General features: G+C 44.6%; 1 protein-coding gene across 1 annotated transcript; it reads right to left on the bottom strand.

The window, feature by feature from the left end:
• Window positions 1–9,635: 9,635 nt before the first annotated feature.
• LOC101839568 (cytochrome P450 1B1) lies at window positions 9,636–17,351 on the bottom strand. The gene is made up of 3 exons (XM_005073610.4): window positions 16,910–17,351; window positions 15,514–16,551; window positions 9,636–12,720 (listed from the first exon to the last, which is right to left on the bottom strand). The coding sequence occupies exons 2-3, from the start codon at window positions 16,548–16,550 to the stop codon at window positions 12,132–12,134; spliced, it is 1,626 nt and encodes a 541-aa protein (XP_005073667.1). The 5' UTR covers window position 16,551; window positions 16,910–17,351; the 3' UTR covers window positions 9,636–12,131.
• Window positions 17,352–18,150: the final 799 nt, after the last annotated feature.

The following is an 18,150-nucleotide window of genomic DNA, read 5'->3' on the forward strand; positions in this document are numbered from 1 at the left end:
CCTATCTTTATATGGTTACTATTCTTGTTGGTGCTTCTTAAATTAATATGTCTATTGCAGAGTTCTTTTAACCTGCATTAGCACGATACACCTGCCTCTATCCCTTTATTTTTAAACTATCTTTGTTTTTAAACTATAGTTAACATTGACATAGGGTGGGGTGTGGTGGAACACACCTTTACTCCCAGCACTTGGGAGACATGAGGCAGGCAGATCTCTGTGAGTTCAAGGCTAACCTGGTCAACATAGTGAGTTCTAGGGTGATCAGAGCTACATTTTCTAGTTGATACTACAGAGCACCTGCATTTTCATGTTTAAGATGACAATTGTCATAGTTGGATACATATTAACCATGTTTGTTACACATGCTCATTGCTTTCTACATATTTCTGTCTCTCTGCTTATGTTACTAATCTTTTCTTAAATGTTACCTAGTTTTCCATTAAAGACTGTTATATATAGAAGTAACAAGCAAAACCTAGGTCTTATTATAGTAGATGTACGGAGTTGCTTGCTTTAGAAGGTGAAACAAAGGCATTTGTATAGAAGAAGATGGCAGAATGTTCCATTATAGAGCTCTGATTCATTCTATTAATTGTTAGGATGTAAATGTTCAGTTTCATTCTTTCAGATAGTAAATTACAATTGTCAGTGGCATTCAGTTTGATAAATGTTAAGTTTATGTAACTTTGCTTGTTAATGGATTTTAAGGGGGATGACCTTAAAATCTAAATTTACTTGGGAAAGAAAAAGAAGAGAAGGTACATAATAAACACCATGTTGGCTTGGGAGATACCAGTGCATTTACATATTTTAGTTATTTTCTCTACATATGCTTTTTTAAATCCCCATAGAAGAAAAATACCTGGAGTTGAGCCAAGTGTCGATTTCAGTGGCTCATGAATGTAATCCTAGCTAGCACTTGAGAGGTTAAGGCAGGAACACTACAAGGAGTTCAAGGACAGCCTGCTGTGAAGGGAGAAAGAGGAAGGGCAGGTGGACTCCTTGGGGCCCAGTTATGATCCAGAGTGATCCCCAGGTTTCCCATGAGCCTCTAAAGACCTTCTGAGAGTCTGGGAGTGCAGTCTGAAGGCTATGGAAGAGATGGGTTAATTCTTGGTAATATGATTCAAATATTTCTCTTCCATGTAGAAGTTTCAAATCTCCATTGGCAAACTGTAGTTAGAAATCTTGTGATTTTGCTTCCTCATCATCTAGACCTAAAGTTCCTGGTAATAATTATTACTCTAGCTGTGGTAGCTAGTGTTTTGTTCTGTGCTTCCCCGCTGTGATTTCTGCACTAAGGTTTTTGGCATGCACTACTTGCTTGAATACTTACCCTGCCCTGGGAACCAGAGGCTTTATAAAGTTCATTGTCCCTAGTAGTAAACACTCACTTAAAATCATTACAGGTTAACAACAAGTTCACACAAGATGGGATCTGAACATAAGATCCAAAGCAAGTTCTTAACCCACATCACATGAGCCTCATGAAATTTGGTACTGTGTCCCTAAATAGCATACATCTTGACTTCCTCCTTCCCAGGAACTTTTCCTCATACAAGCATTTCCTCCATCCTTTCCTCTCTCTCTTAGGATCAGTATATGCATATTCCTAAATATATCTTAATCGTGAATCCCTTCTGTAGACCCCTACATACAGCCCCTTTTAATTTTTTTCTTTTCATGTTCCTGAGAAAGCAAATCATGTAGAATGTGACAGTTAATCTTAGGACTCGAACATTTATGAAGAGCCTTAAAAAGTCCACACAGAAGCCAGGCCATGGTGACCTTTAATCCCAGCACTCAGGAGGCAAGGGCAGGCGGATCTCTGAGTTAGAGGCCAGCCTGGTCTACAAGCATGTTTCAGGATGGCCGAGACTACACAGAATCCATATGGCCTGTACCCAAGACTGTTAGCAAATAGGAAGAATGGATTGTGTTGAATAAATACTTAACAATACCTGCCACACTCCCTCATTCCAACACATTGCACACAGATGACCACATGAATCCACCACCACACCAGACCGTGACAGCCTAGTCACTCGCCTTGCAGCTCTTCCCTGAGCACTGGAAGGTAGCAGCGCTGCAGTCACACAGGGATTCTAGTTATGCCACTGGGTGCCCAGGAAGCTGTCCACGACCTTCCTGCCTTCCTCCACACCCAACATTACATCCCTCTGGTCAACTGCTGAGGGTGTGTCTTCTTCAGCTCAGCTCGATGACACCACAATACCTCCTTGTTGGAGCCTTTCCTAACCATCCTCTTCCCCCGCAAGCTCTTGATGTATCTTGGTCATTGTTCCCAAAGCTCTTAACACATATCTCTTCTTAAACATTCATCAAAGTGGGTTGGGGATGTTTAAATGTGTTTCTTCAAATAGAGAAGGCAGAGCTGAGTCAGTGTGTATGTTTGTCTTTGTAATGTTCAGTTTCATAACACTTTATAATAGTGCCTAACAACATTTAAAAACATGAATTAGATATTGAATAAATAATGGACTGGATGCCCTGACTGTATATAAAATTATATTGTATTTGACGACTGTAAGCACATATGAGAATTCTCCAAAACACAGTTCAGAATATCCCTTGTGAGTAAAAGTTTAAACATCTTTGATAGGTACCCTCAAGTATTTTAGATTACATGCAAGACTTTTGGAGCTATAGCCAAACACAGAAGCTATAAAATCATGGAGCTCATAGAACACCAGGAATTCTGTCTCCTTGCTTCAGCATTTCGCCTACTGACTGATCTCGTCCATCACCCCCTCTCTGCCACTCTCCCCAGCTGCTGGTTATTGCTACTCTAGTCTCCGTTTCTACAAGCAATAGCAACTATTTTTAGAATAGCAAAGAGGACTTTGGATGTACTCACCATAAAGAAATGAAAAGGGTTTGAAGATGATGGATGGGTAGTTACAGAGGTGACCCCTAGCCAATAAATAATGAGCCAAGACATCACCTTGTAAGTCATAATATGTATAAAATTATTCCTTAGTTAAAAGTAGAATAAAGTAAGAATTTAGTCCTAAGAATAAGAGAGAATCAAGAAGAAGGAAAAAACCTTCAAGATTCCAAGCCACAAGCTTCCTTCCACTTGCTTTAATGCTGTTTTCATAACACGTGGGTCTAAATTCTTCCTTCTGGTTGCTGAGTTCCTCGGTTTATGATACAGTGTCAACATTTTCAAAGAGTCTGGAATATTGCCTTTGTGAAAAACATGATTGACATGTTTCTGTTGCCTTGTGCCTCCTTTGGGGATCTTGGCTTTTCAGGTTCATCTGTCTCTGTGAGGCAGCATCAGCTTGTCAAGAGGCTAGCACAGTCCAAGGCCAGCCAAGACACAGGCAGAAACACTCACGTGGGAGTGCTTTACCAGCCAAAAAGTGCTTCCAAGCATGAAGAGGCTGCTATCCCTATTAGTCAGTGCCTTGGGAAGTTGATCGTGTAGACCAGGGTTAACAAGCTTTTTCTGTAAAAGGCCAGTTAGTAAATATTTTAGGCATTGCAAGCCATGTGGTATCTGTCACAGCTTCTGAACCCTGCCATCATACCATGAAAGCAGCCATGAGCAGTAAAAGAACAAATTAACATGGCTGTGCTCCAGCCAGCTTTATTCACAGATATAAGAATTCGGATTTCATAACATGTCCTTGTGTCATGAAATATTATTCGTCCCTTGATTTCTTTCAGCCATTTAAGAATGTAGAACTACTCATAGCTCACAAGCTGTATAAACACAGGTGGTAGATCAGATGTGGTTCATGGGTCACAGTTTGTTGGCCTCTGATGTCATTTAAAATGGCTGTTAGCCAGTGGAGCCACCATATCAGAGGAACAACTCAGAAAAATGTCCAACTTGTGATGGCAGTGTTTGAGAGATTTTAGCTCTTGAAAATTCAACTTAAGCATAGCTATGTGTCTCCCATGCTTTGCTCTTTGGACTTGATGTTATTTCCAAATGGGGTGCTGGCTTCTCTGTAGGTGATGGCCAGGTCAAGATGAGTCAAGCCTATGGAATAGGGGAAGGGGAGGAAAAACCCGGGGTGGGAGATCCCAGGCGGGGTGGGAGAAGCCTCACTCAACTGCTCCCCATCCTCCCACATGTCCTTAGGTCAAGGCTTCACGCTTAGCCCTGAAAGAAGAAGCCATATTGGAGACATTACTCCTAGGATGGCAGTTCTCAGACTGTCAGGGGAAGGATTGGAGGAAGGATCCTGCAGACTCTGGTGGCGTCATCTGTGTCCCCGAGCTCTGTTCTAGCAGGGCACCAGATACCCAGATCTACATTCTGAGAAGTGGGATAGACCTAGAGACAGACAGTAAAGCAAAAGCTAAATTGTGCTCACTTTTCGATGTCTTGAGATACATGCCGGTATTGCCAACAGAGAAACGATAGAGCAAGGTTGGGGATTTGAAAGAGCATGGAAGAGGGGACAAATGGGCTCACCTTGTTTCTGTAGCAACTGCTTCCTGGAAGCCACATTGCAAAATACAGTGAAGTACCAACCCCTTTCTCCCACCTCTGCGTCTAGTGTCAAGGCTAAGCTTAGAGCAGCTGGATTTGCCGTGGGTCTGTGGACACTGGGGAAACAGAGCCTTACGTTAAAATGATGATGTCTGAGAAGACGGTAAGAGAACAAAGGTGGCCTGTTAGCCTGACGGCACGGGGATAGCAGTGAGTCAGGAGAACAGAGCAGATGGCGCCAGAAAGGGAGTGCAGAGTGTCCCACACTTCATCAGCACAGATTTCCCTGAGGCCTCTCCAAGTTAGATGTAACCTGACGCCTGCCATCCCAAGGGACTGTGTGGATGAAACAAGGAAGCAACTTCCAGGAAGAGAAGCCCCCCCCAGGAAGAGAAGCCCCCCAGGAAAAGAAGCCCCCCCAGGAAGAGAAGCCCCCCCCAGGCTGCTCACCAACAGGGGTGTATGATCCCCCAGTCCCACTCCAGGCCACCCATTTTCAGCAACTCTACTGTGATTTGGTGACTATGAGTGGGAGAATGGCCTTGAATTCCTTCCTGCTCTGAGTGCTAGGGTTACAGGCATGCCCCAGTAGAATCCACTGTAATTTGTATTTTTAAAGGCATTGTGGAAAAGTATGTTACTTCCGAAAACCTGCTGTCTGGTTCTTCATTGCTAGAATGAGTCAGTGAGCTGAAGTCAGGGAATGGTCTGGACCACACCAATGCCATTTGGCAAAAGTAGAAGCCAAGACAGATTAAGAACTTGCCCACAACATCTGCCATAGGGTGTGCTCAGACTGTTTTATTTCAAATTGCCCAGATTTTAAGTGACTATGAAATCAGCTTAATGGGTGTAGTCAGACTTTTTGTTGGTGCTGTGGGTAATTGATATGTTGTCTGATAACTCCCTTTCTGAACCTCCTTCATGGAGAGCACTTAGGCAGAAGCTACATCTTCAACGCTTACCTCTTGGTGTTGCTTCCCTTGACTATTCGTTGTAAACAATCTCCCAACACACTCACACAGACACACACACACACACACTCACTATGCACCATGCACACATACCATACATACACACACTATAGACACTATACACATCACACATACACACACAAACACACTATACACACTTAACTATACACACACCATACATATACACACTCTCACACACACACTATACACGTCATACATATACACATTCACAAAGACACATTATACATATTCACTATTCACATACCATACATATACACATTCATTCACACACTATCGACATTCACTATACACACACCATACATATATACACTTACACACACTATACACACTCACTATACACACCATTCACACACACATATATACACACACTATACACATCTCACACATGCACATACAAGCATAAACCACACACAGACTCACACTCATACACATATACACACACTACACACACACAACACACATGTACATACACATACACACAAGCACAAACCACACACACACCACTGCTTTTATAACACAATTAACTGAAAAGCTTCCCTCCACCTACCCATCCATCCCACTAAGAATATTGGCTCCATGAGCTCAGGGCCTGGGGTTCATTGTTGTATCCCAGAGCCTACAACATTGCCTGGTTGATACACACTTAACACCCAAAGGCATGAAAATAAATTTTCTCTGACTTGTGGATGGTTCTACTCCAAAGGCTGCTGGTCCATTTCCTGTTGAACTTGAAGAATCTGGCATCGCTCTCCACTCCAAACAGCAATAGTGCAAGCTCGGGCCTTAGCCCTTCCTTCCTCACAAGCCTGGGCTCGCCCTCCCCTCAGAGCGTGCACCTTGTTGCTTAAGCAGCAATAGTTGCCATGAGCTCCGACAACCTACCTCAGTCCACAGACGCTCACTTACACCAACTGCCCTTTAAAACTTGCTAAACTTTTAATTGTTTTGTAATAATTTTACTTCTCAAATCTATGGAACTATCTGTAGTCAAGAACTATGTTGTGGAATATTATTTTTAGTAATTTATTTACTTTTATTTCACTTGCATTGGTATTTTTCCTGCATGTATGTCTGTCTGCGGGAGGGTGCCAGATGGCTGCCATGTGGGTGCTGGGAATTGAACCAGAGCCTTCTGGAACAGCAGTCATCTTAGCCAATGAGCCATCTCTCCAGCCTGTGGAATATTATTTTACCTACATTTGTTTATGCTGACTTTGTTTAATTATGTAAAGAAGTGTTCCGTCGTTTCACCTTGACTGCCTACGGCACCTGACTGGTCTAATAAAGAGCTAAGCAGCCAATAACTAGGCAAGAGAAGGCCAGGCAAGGCTGGCAGGCAGAGAGAATGAGTGGGAGGAGAAATCGAGGCTTGAGAGAGAGGAGAGAATGAAGGAGGAGGAGAGGAGCACGCCTGGGACCAGAAACCAGGCAGCCACCAGACAAACGGAGAAGCGGTGAGAGCCAAATATGCAGAAAGAAAGTAAAAATCCCTGAGGCAAACATAGATGGAGACAACAGACTAAAATAAGAGCGTTCGTAACTAAGAGCAAGTCTCCACATATGATTGGGGACCGGTTGGTGGTCTGAAACAAAAGGTCTGCTACAGAACTAACTCCAACCATTTCCACCACTAAACTGTTGGAATCATGCAGTGTATAACCTTTGCTACAGAACTAACTCCAACCATCTCCACCACTAAACTGTTGGAATCATACAGTGTATAACCTTTGGAGGCTTTTTTTATTTTTTGACCAACATAACTCCTTTGACAAGTGTCCACATTGTTGGGTTTATGTGCAGTCATTTGTTGCTGAGTCATAGTCTATTATGTGACTGTACCACATTTATTTTAGCTAATCACCTTTGGGGGAAAAAAGCCATTCCAGTTTGGGTAATTTCTGAATAGAACCACTGGGAACATTTAGGTATAGTTTCTGTATGCACTTATTTCCCCTATATAGGATAAACATCTCATAGTTGGGTCATACCACACTGTATAAGAATTCCAGGAGCTTCACATAGTCTCTAGCTCTTCCTACTACCAGTTTTGTTTGCTTTTTAAAAAAGCAAATTTAGCAGATGGGAAGTCATGTTACATGCTTTTAATCCCAGCACTCATGGGGCAGACACAGGTAGATCTCTGTGAGTTTGAGGCCAGCATAGTCTGCAGTTCCTGTGACACCATGTAACTTACCAAATCAACAGGTGTGCAGAAAAATATTTCTACATAGTGAACTGCAGAATGTTTTCACCCATTCTGTTTTATTGGACATCAGCTACTCTTACTAATCAAGGGGCACAAATCTTAAAAAACAGATGGATGGACATTCCAAGGGCAGGTCAGCACGTTGCTGAGGGGTAAAATGAATCCCACATTTTTCAGATGAAGCAGAAATATTGGTTCAACATGTTAAGACCTCAATCCAATCTTTCAAAATTACAGGTTAATTCTTATTTTTCTTGGATGATCACCAGTAAAATTTAATTCTTTGTTGGTCTTTATAAATTCAATAGTATAAAGACCATGGGTTTGCTCGAGAAAACTGAATGTTGAAAAGTATTGAATAAAAAAATAAATTGGGAAAAAATAAAAGAGCAAACAGACTGAAGCATGGGATGAAATGTGTGTGATGCATTTGCTTTTCACAGTAGGGAGCAATGCACCCATGCAGACCCAAGCAGAAGGGGCGAGTGCACCGCACAGCAGGGTGGAAGCTGAGTTAACACATGTAGGCCGAAGGACCACACTCCTCAGTGCAAGGCCACCAGGAACAGTAGAAATAAATGACCAAGCAGACTTTCTGTAACATAAAAAGAAACGTCATAGAATTATGAAAGTGAATTTTATTATTTAGGTAATGGTGTTTCATATTACATAATATCCAATAAAGCTTTTTAAATTTTAGTACATCAAAATGCAATGGCTATACATTAGTTAATGCTGTGTGCATAGGATCTGTCTTGGTTATGACTGTGCGCTGGATCAGCTATATACATACTAAGAACATATATGATAAAGTACAAAAACACAAGAAGAGGGTAAATGGGAAGTTATCCTTGGGTTATAGTCATCAGGTAACATATACTCTTTGTCACATAATCATGTCACAGCTGAAAACATGCTAATTAACCCACATGGCAATGTGTCTATTTGATCTAATACAGCTCTGGCGTGATGACACTAAGAGTGTGGTAACATTTCACAGGTAAAGGCTAAGTTCTGGGGCATGAACTCTGTTGATTAATCCACAAAACACACCTGAGGCATCTTTTTTTTTGTTTTGAAAGAAAAAAAAGGAATGTTCTGACACAGTCCAAGCTTTATTATACAAATGAAGCATTTAATAAAGCTTACTTTTTCTGTTCTGAGCTGAAGTGGACACTCTGACTTACGAGATCAGCAAATGAAGTCCCTCTGTGGCAGAAATAAAATCAGGCTTTCTGGTTAAGCCAGTAATCTACCACGATAGCCTCCAAATTTGCTATTTATTACTCGTTTCTGGTTTGCAACCTACTTCCTTTCACTAGGTTCTAAGTATATCAAGCAAAGGGCACGCATGCATGCGCACACACCCACCTACCACACACATACATACCACACACAACACACACATACATACCACACACAACACACACATACATACCACACACAACACACACATACATACCACACACAACACACACATACATACCATACACAACACACACATACATACCACACACAACACACACATACATACCACACACAACACACACACAACACACACATACATACCACATACAACATACACATACACAGCACACATACACAACACACACGAACATACCACACACAACACACACGTACATACCACACACACATACATACCACACACAACACACACATACATACCACACACCACACACATACATACCACATACAACATACACATACACAGCACACATACACAACACACACGTACATACCACACACAACACACACATACATAACACACACAACACACACATACATAACACACACAACACACACATACATAACACACACAACACACACACATATAAACACACACAACACACACATACATAACACACACAACACACACACAACACACACACATCACACACACCACATACCACACACACATCTCACTCATACACACACCACACACATATAAACACACACACCACACACACACATACACCACACACACACCACATACACATACCACACACATACAAATACCACACACACATACACACACCACACACACACACTGCTTCGTTCCCAGCCTCTGAAAGCATCAGATGAAATGGTGCCTCCATTCACAAAACAAGCATCTGGGTTTTGTTAAGTTAATGAAGGGAGATTGTTACATGCCGACTCTCACTATTACAATGTCTCAGAGTAAGGAGTCCACGAGCGAGTGCATGTCACTGTCCCGGTCCTACTGGGGCACAAATTTTCAAGATGTCTAAAAAAAAACTTGAAAAATTTAGAGTTAATTTCTGTAGTTGAAATTAAGGCCTTTAAAATACTGATACCACCCGTGTTTCACATTCCAAGGGGTTCTGGTGTGAAGATTTTAAAATAAAGTTTAAATTTTTATAATTCAATTTCCAACCACAAAATAGATGTGTGTGTATTGGGGGGAGTTAGGGCGATTCTTAAGATACCCTTAAAATTTCAGGGCTGCTATTCCAAACATTTTTTTCCTAAACATTCATGCTTCAAACTTTATAGTCCAATAAGTTAATTGGGAGTGAATGGAACCATTTAGACTTCTTTCTTCATACTCATTCTTTGTTTTGCAGCTTCTGGCCACCTCCACATACAGACCATCACACACTCCATCCTTTGTAATTTTGATATGAAAATTCCAAAAGCCCAAAGAAACAGAGCAAACAGTAAGCTGAGTGCTGCCGGCTTCTTCTGTTACATCTAATTGCAATGAAAACAGAAACGGGAAACCCCCACCGGCCCTCTTCCAGCCTTTCTTGAAGGGTTTTCGGCTTGTTTACAAAATCCAAATACATACATTTCTTCTTTCCTAGCTACCAAAAAGAGCAAAGCTCTTAGTGTGCATCCTAATAAGAGCTCTCTCCAGCATCTCACAATGCAGTCATTACACAGCCTCCCAGGACAAACAAAGAAAGAAAAGAAAGAAGAAGAAAAAAATCACAGACTTTAAATACTGAACTTAAGAAACAATAATAGTAACAACAATAATAATGACATTTAAAGAGAAACTACCCAGCTGTAATGAGTTTCCTATCGTTTGGCCTAATACAAAGAACATCTAGGAAATTCATGGCCTTTTTTCAAACAAAGGGTGGGTGTCTCACCTTTGAAGGGAAGATGACCATATTTCCTCTAGCATCAACTGAAAGGAAATAATCAAGATAGACTTTAAGTTCATTTAAAATCGAAGCATGCCAACAGTATGGAATCTTAACACATTAATGGGGTCGATTCCAGGAGTGTCAGTGTTCTAACCCTGCCGCATAAGAACATAGTCTGCTGATTTAGATTTGTCCCTTGTCTGAACCTTGAATGAGAAAAAAAATCTTTCTGTTACTTGGTTCCCTGATGTCAAAACTAATTGATTTAGTCAAGCTCATTCCCTGGATTTGGGCAAATTTCAACTGAGTACACTTGTTGGCTTACAGTATGATATAAGAAATATATGATCCAAATGTTTTTCTGATCAGATGTTTAACATTCATATGATGTTTGTGAATACTCATGTAACAAATTTATATGCATTGAATAGTATTTGGTGACGTGAGTTGTTTTGTGTGTGTGTGTGTGTTTATGAGACTTATTACTGAAACCAGTTTATTATAATCCCATATTTGAAAGCTGAAGTGGGACTGGCAAATCTTTTTTCTCCTCATCACTGGAATAGTTTACTTTAGCAGTCAAATAACGTGCAGCTTTAACTTGTAAAACAAACAAAAAAATGTCATCTAAACAATTTACCTTTAAATTAAGTAATCTCTGAAACTTACTGCAGTTAATAAATTAACTATTAATTTCTTTTTGAGCAACTGACTCAGGCAGAGTGGAGGTGCATCTCCGAAGAAAGCCTCACCCAGGAGGGCTACTACAAAGGGTTTAAGTAATTTCCAAAGGAGGTTGTTTCTTGGTGGAGAATTTCTGGTCTTTACAAATTTTTTTCTCGATGAAATCACTTGTCTTTGAATCTTGAGTATATCCTAAACCTTTGCTTAGTGTAGTTTCTGAAGGGGTAAATTTCTGCACATAAGTCCATCTCAAATCTACTCACAAAGGTAGAAGTACTGAAATACTTTGTTAGATAGTTGTACACATTTACTGATATATGTGCATATGTTTAATTGAGCCGGGCAGTGGTGGTGCACGCCTTTAACTGAAAAAAAAAAGTTCCCTTAGGAAGTTTTTGCTGGCAGGATCCAAATTCCTTGGGCCTTTTTACTGTGATTCAGACATACTTCCAGTAACGGCAGCGCGCGCCTGTGAGGAGCCGTGAATTGGTAAACATGCCTCATCTTCAGGCCACCTGATTTCTGCCCACTCAGAGAAGCGATGGCAAACGTGAGGCAGAAAAACGAACAAAAGCCCCGTGTTTTCCTCCCGTTAGTGAGGCGGGCGTCCCTCTAACATCCTAGCTGCCTCTGGCTTCTCACTGGCCAGCCTCCTCGGTTTGCAGCTTCTGAACAGCACTATCAAGGAGCTCCATGGACTCTCTGAGAGAGACATGCATTTTAAACGACTTGGGCTTAATGGTCAGGCCATAACTGAAACTCATGCTTGAGGGCTCGTTTTGGTTAGCCTTGAAATGGCACTGGTGAGCGAGGATGGAGAAGAAGAGGAACAGCAGCATCTTAGACAGCTCTTCGCCGATGCACCGCCGTTTGCCCACCGAAAAAATCATCACACTGCTGGCTAGTTCCTTGTTGATGAAGCCGTCTTTGTCCAGGAATCGGGCTGGATCAAATTCCTCTGGGTTAGGCCACTTCAGTGGGTCATGGTTCACAGACCATTGGTTAACAAAAACCACCGTGTTCTTGGGGATGTAGTAGCCTAACACAAAGGTGTTGGCAGTGGTGGCGTGAGGAATGGTGACAGGCAAAAAGCTGGAGAAGCGCATGGATTCATACACAAAAGCCATGACATACGGCAGGTTGGGCTGGTCACCCATGCAGGGTAGACGGTCCCTCCCCACAACCTGGTCCAGCTCAGCCTGCACCCGAGCCTGCACATCCGGGTATCTGTTTGGATTTCAGTATGAAAGGGGAGGGGAGAGAGGGGGGAGGTAGAGAGGGGGGAGAGAGGGGAAAGAGAGAAATTAGTTCATCCTTCAACTGACAGCACACTACAATTCTACTTTAATTCCACAAACTATCTAGGTCTGTGACTGAATTACAATTTTCGAAAAACCAAATCAGGTTACTAATTTCACTCAATATTACAGTTAAACAATAACAATTTTGTTTTTCTATAATAAGCCTCTTATGGTCCAGGCTTTGTTTCCCACTGTGAGAAAATAATGCTCTTAAGTTTTTTAATAGTCTAAAAATGCACGATAGTGGTCAAACTTACTTATGTACTGGGCACAGTGCCTAGGCCCACAATACATTTTAGACACCCAGGAAAATATCTGTCTATCTTGTAAGGCCTTCAGACCTAAACAAGTGGACTTCTAAGCAGAAGTTCTCATAACACGTTTTCAAGATTCATTTTATACCAGCGTAGTCATAAAATAATTTTTCAATGTGTTTATAAAGAAGTCTACAAAGGCAAAAGGACCCCAGGCCCACAAAAGTTAAAACACTGCTCTGAAAGCAAGTTATTTTCCTTCCCTCATATCCATGGGTGATAAGTTTAAAGAGCAGAGCCTGTCAGATGGGCACACATTTTACTTTGTGTCCCTATTTTATAAATAGTATAAGTAAGTAAGTTTAAAGAGCAGAGCCCTGGTCTGTCAGATGGGCACACATTTTATTTTGGCACTGTTGCTGATAGAAACTGGGATAGTTCTTTGGGAAGACAAAAATCTTAGTGGGCAGCAAACTCTATAAAAGACAGCAATCCCTTGGTCCCTCATTTTTAACCCCAATTATTTACCCAGAGAAGCCTATTTTCAGAAAATAGTGTAACAGGTATAATGATATATAATCATAACAATACTTAAAACTTAAAATGCAATCAAAACCAACCAATTAACACTAAAGCTCAAAACTGCTTTGATATATGTGCAATATCAGGACAAGATAGTATGCAGCCATCAAAATGACTAAAATCTAGACCAGAGAGATGCCTCTGTGGTTAAAGGCACCAGCTGTTGTTGCAGAGTTTTTGAGATCAATTCCAGCACCCATGTGACAACCGACTGAAGTTTATAACTCCAGTCCCAGGGACCTCTGCAGGAGCCAGGCATACACTTGGGCAAAACCTCCATACACGTAAAAAAGCATAAAAATTTAAAAAACCTTTTTAAAAGAAAAATAACAAACTAAAATCAATGCTAACTGTCAAGGAAGTTTAAGCAGAAGGCTCTAAAAGGGTGGGTGTGGAGGAGGGTAATTGCAGCCACTGAAAAGAAGCATTTAAATGGTGACATAACAGAACTTCCCAGCATTTGCCACGAAGGGCCAAATGGTAAGCATTTTGGACAGCATGAAGCAAACCCTCCCTGCAACAGTCACTAGTTTGCCCTCTAGTGTGAAGCAGACATTTTGTAGGAGTGGGGGCCAGCTACCTTAGTAAAATTTATACTATTAAACAGGCATTGTAATTTGCCCACTCTAATTATATTGCCTCTGCACGAAAAAGAAAAAAGTAATGTCATCTTTTAAAAATTATTTTATTTCTTTGGAACACATGGGAAGCTTCTTACCCAGCTCAATAGTTAGTGGGCTTTTGTTTGTTTGTTTGGTTTGTTTTGTTTTCTCAAAGGGTACGCGCTCATCTTGGTACATGAAAGACCTGTGAGCCCTCTCCAAGAAGGCCTTCTTCCTGATCTTGGGTTCAATTCCCTCCACTCTCTATCTGCCTTCCCTGCCCCTGCATCCCAATATTTCCAGTATATGTTTCCACGATTTGACGTTAATATTGAAAAGTTATTTTCAATATACTAAAAATATGTGAAAGTAAAAAAAAAAGTGAACGTAGATCACAACATCTAAAGAAATACAAATTGTGTGAATCCCAATAGGAAGTGGGCTCTGCCTGCCAAATTCGGAGGGGTGTGCACATTCAGTATCTCTTATGTGCTAAGAATCAGAGTAGGGTTTCCAGATACAATACAGGCTAAATCAGAATTTCACGTAAACAATAAATGATCCAGCGTCAAATTCCAATAGAGGGTTCAATTGCTTAGACTACCTGACAGCGGCAGGAGGGCGGCTGCCTTGGAGGTCTGCACCCTAACCCAGGGATTAGGATGGCCCGGGCGCCTCCTGGACACACCTTACACTCCTCTAGAAGCTGATGGCACAGAAGTGCCTGCTCCGGCTTTCTTTGCCTCCGGGTAAACCATATTCTCAGGTTGTCCTCTGAGGACCTGCCTCTGCTGGCTTCCTTTGCCTGGTAACCAAGCCCTGCCCTGCCACTGGGTGTTAAGACCCAGGCTGGGCAGCTTCCAGGGTGCTAGCTGTGCACCGTTTAGTTAACTTTTAACTGCGCCTCCTTTAACCTTAGAACTGGTCCAATTCTGCTTTTATTGAGACACCATGGATCAAGGCTGATCAGTCCTCATGGGAAAAAAAAATCTTGTTTTTGCGGGGAGGGATCTTCATGAATTTGTTCCCAGTCACAAGAGGAGGGGGGAGGGTCAGAGACAATTCCAGAGATGCTGGCAAGGCTAGGTGGGGGAGCGCATCTTGACCCGCCCAGTTTGTCCCGGCTTATCTGCCCTGAGATCTCAGTTTTAAGGAATGGTGGGGTGGGGGCAGGGCGAAACCTCAATCCAGGAGCCCAGCTAGTGACCTTTTCAGCCACACGCCCTTTTCCAAAGGAGAAAACGCAAGGACCGACCCATTCATCCCTCCTGGAGGCTTTACCTGGTAAAGAGGATGAGCAGCCAGAGCAGCGCGGTGGAGAGGGTGTCCTGGCTGGCTCCGAAGATGTCCATAATCGTACCGGGCACCAAATCCAGCCCGAAGGTACCCTCGCTAGGGCCTTCGGCCTCCTTCTTTTCGGCGGAGAGGATGAAGGCGTCCATCATGTCGCGGGGAGCAGCCCCGGGCATCAGGCTTTCACGGTGCCTGAAGAACTTGTCCAGGACAAAGTTGGTGAAGCTGCGGTTGACCTGCTCGAACTCGCGGAAGGTGGTGCGCACCGGGTTAGGGAAGAGTTGCAGCCAGGGCAGCACGTCCACCAGGCTGCCCGCGCTCACCGTGCGCCCAAACTCTTCGTTATGGCTGAGCAGCTCCAAGAACTCGGCATCGTCGTGGTTGTACCGGCAGCCGAAGCACACGGCGCTCATGACATTGGCCACGGCCACGATGATCGGCTGTGTAGGATCCAAAACGGCGCCACCCGAGCAGCGTCGCACCAGCTCCGCCACCAACTCTCGCGCCTCGCACAGCGCGTGGCCCTCAAGGAGGCGGCGGCTGCGAGGGTGACGCGTGGAGAAGGCACGCATCGTACCGTAGGCCGCGCGTCGCTGCGCCTTCCAGCGCCCAGAGTAGTGGCCAAACGCCAGGCTGCTGCCACCAGACACCACGCTGAAAGAGGCGAAGGGCGGCCGGTCCGCGAAGATGTTTCCCTGCTGCACCAGGGCTTCGTGGATGGCACTCTCGCCATTCAGCACCACCACGGGACAGCTGCCCAGACGGATCTGGAAAACGTCGCCATAGCGCCTTGCAAGGCGAGCGAAGTACAGGTGCGAGGCCGGGCCCACAGATGCCGCGTTGCCGATCAGTGGCCATGGGAAAGGACCCGGGGGCGAGGACCATGGTTTCCGCCGCCACAGTCGCAGCAGCCACTGTCCCAAGTGCACGGCTGCCAGGACAGAGAGGAGTAGCAGAAGTGTTGTCTGCTGGGTAGACAGCGTGTTCGGCTGCTGCGCGCTGTCTGCGCTAAGGCTAGTGGCCATGCTGGGGACACAAAGGCAAAACGTAACACTCAGGTGTGCAGAGGAGAAATAAAAGAGAGTGGGTCCCCGCGACCCAGCCCCAGCATGGGGCTACAGAGCCCTGCTGAACAGAGGGAAGGCGGTGCATAGCTCGGGTCAAGGATGGCATTCTGGACAAGATGCTTAAGACATCCCTTCCATACCCAGCCCAGCCTCCAGCAGAAACATGCCAGTTTCAGAATCCCCAGCTGCTTAACGGTTCCCAGAATCCTGACACAATACAGGTGGCAGAAGCAGAGGCCGGCTTCTATCCAAGTACCTAACACCCCACCCCTGACCTGAGAACTGGGCTGAGAAGGCGGCTCCGCAGAGAGACTGACCTGCGATGAAGTGTGCTTTTCCAGCGGTGTGGAGCAACCGGCTCTGGGAGAAGCCCGGGGGCCTCTGCCCAGAACAAGACTTCAACCTAGGAGTCCCCAGGGACCTGGAGGCCCTCCCTAGACACCTGACGTCCGCTGCTTTAGCGCCCACTCTTGGCTCAGTCAGAACCTAAGCTTAGATCAGGATGGAGGACCGGGGGTGGGGAGGGTCTCAGTTTGCAGAGCTCCACTGCGCTTGGGGCTCCGCAAAGTCGTGGCTTCGTCACGGAGCTGGAGTCGCAGTTGAGATGCGCGGGGGTTGGGAGTTGATAAAGTGGAGTCAAATCTCAGGCCGCCGGCGGCTTTCAAGCTGGTGTGGCAGAGGTGTCCGCCACGCACCCCAGAGGCGACACGCGCCATCCCTCTGCCCGGGGTTTTTAAGGACTGAGTAGACACTGGAGGAAACGGGACCTTGAGGGGGTGGGGCGCGAGGGGCGGGGCGCGCTGCGAAAGTCTGGGGCTTGGACTCCGGTCTGGCGCCAAGGGTGACCCAGGGTGGTCCAATGGGAAGTGAGCGCTCGGACCTTCCTGGAACAGAAGCTGGCAGTTTTGCTGGGAGCCGCCTGGTAAAGTTTTCCTTCGGCGATAACAGCTTGTCATCAACCATTCCCCGGTCAAGACCCCACGCTTTCCCCTGTAGCAAGTTAGAGACACAATTTCCCACGCTTCTGCGCGCTTGAGCAAAGAGCACCCAAGAGCACGCCCTCCTCCTGAAGGTGACTCGAGCTGGGTGTCTTGTGCATGATCCTTAGGCACTGAGCCAGAAAAGGAAACGTAGTTTTAGGGACCGAGTAGCGTGGGTTGCGACTGTTTGTGTAGTGTTTACATTTGTCTCAAGGTTTTTGCAAACCATTTGGCCCTCCAGCCATGGCCCTGTGTGTGCTCAGATCTCTTTGCACCTCTGCTGGCGAGATCAGGAAACCCTGAAGGCTGCTGCGCTAGGCACCATCCTTAGGCACGCAAAGCTCCGCAGGCCTGGAGGCTTCGAGGGACGGACACGCCACCTGCTGGACGCTCTGCTCACACCCAGGCTGTGATCCAAGCTGCGGCAGCCCCGGAGCGCGAGGCGGGGGCGGCGGCGAGTGGGAGGAGGAGGCGGCGGCTCTGCAGGCCTGCGAACGATCGGGTTGAAAAGTTTCTGCTGTCGCCTCCCCCTTGCGTGCGGAGCTGTGCCTTGCGTGCGCCGCTTCTGGGAAGTCGGC

Source organism: Mesocricetus auratus, unplaced genomic scaffold (assembly GCF_017639785.1).
Source record: "Mesocricetus auratus isolate SY011 unplaced genomic scaffold, BCM_Maur_2.0 Super-Scaffold_100024, whole genome shotgun sequence".
Classification (NCBI taxonomy): Eukaryota; Metazoa; Chordata; class Mammalia; order Rodentia; family Cricetidae; genus Mesocricetus; species Mesocricetus auratus.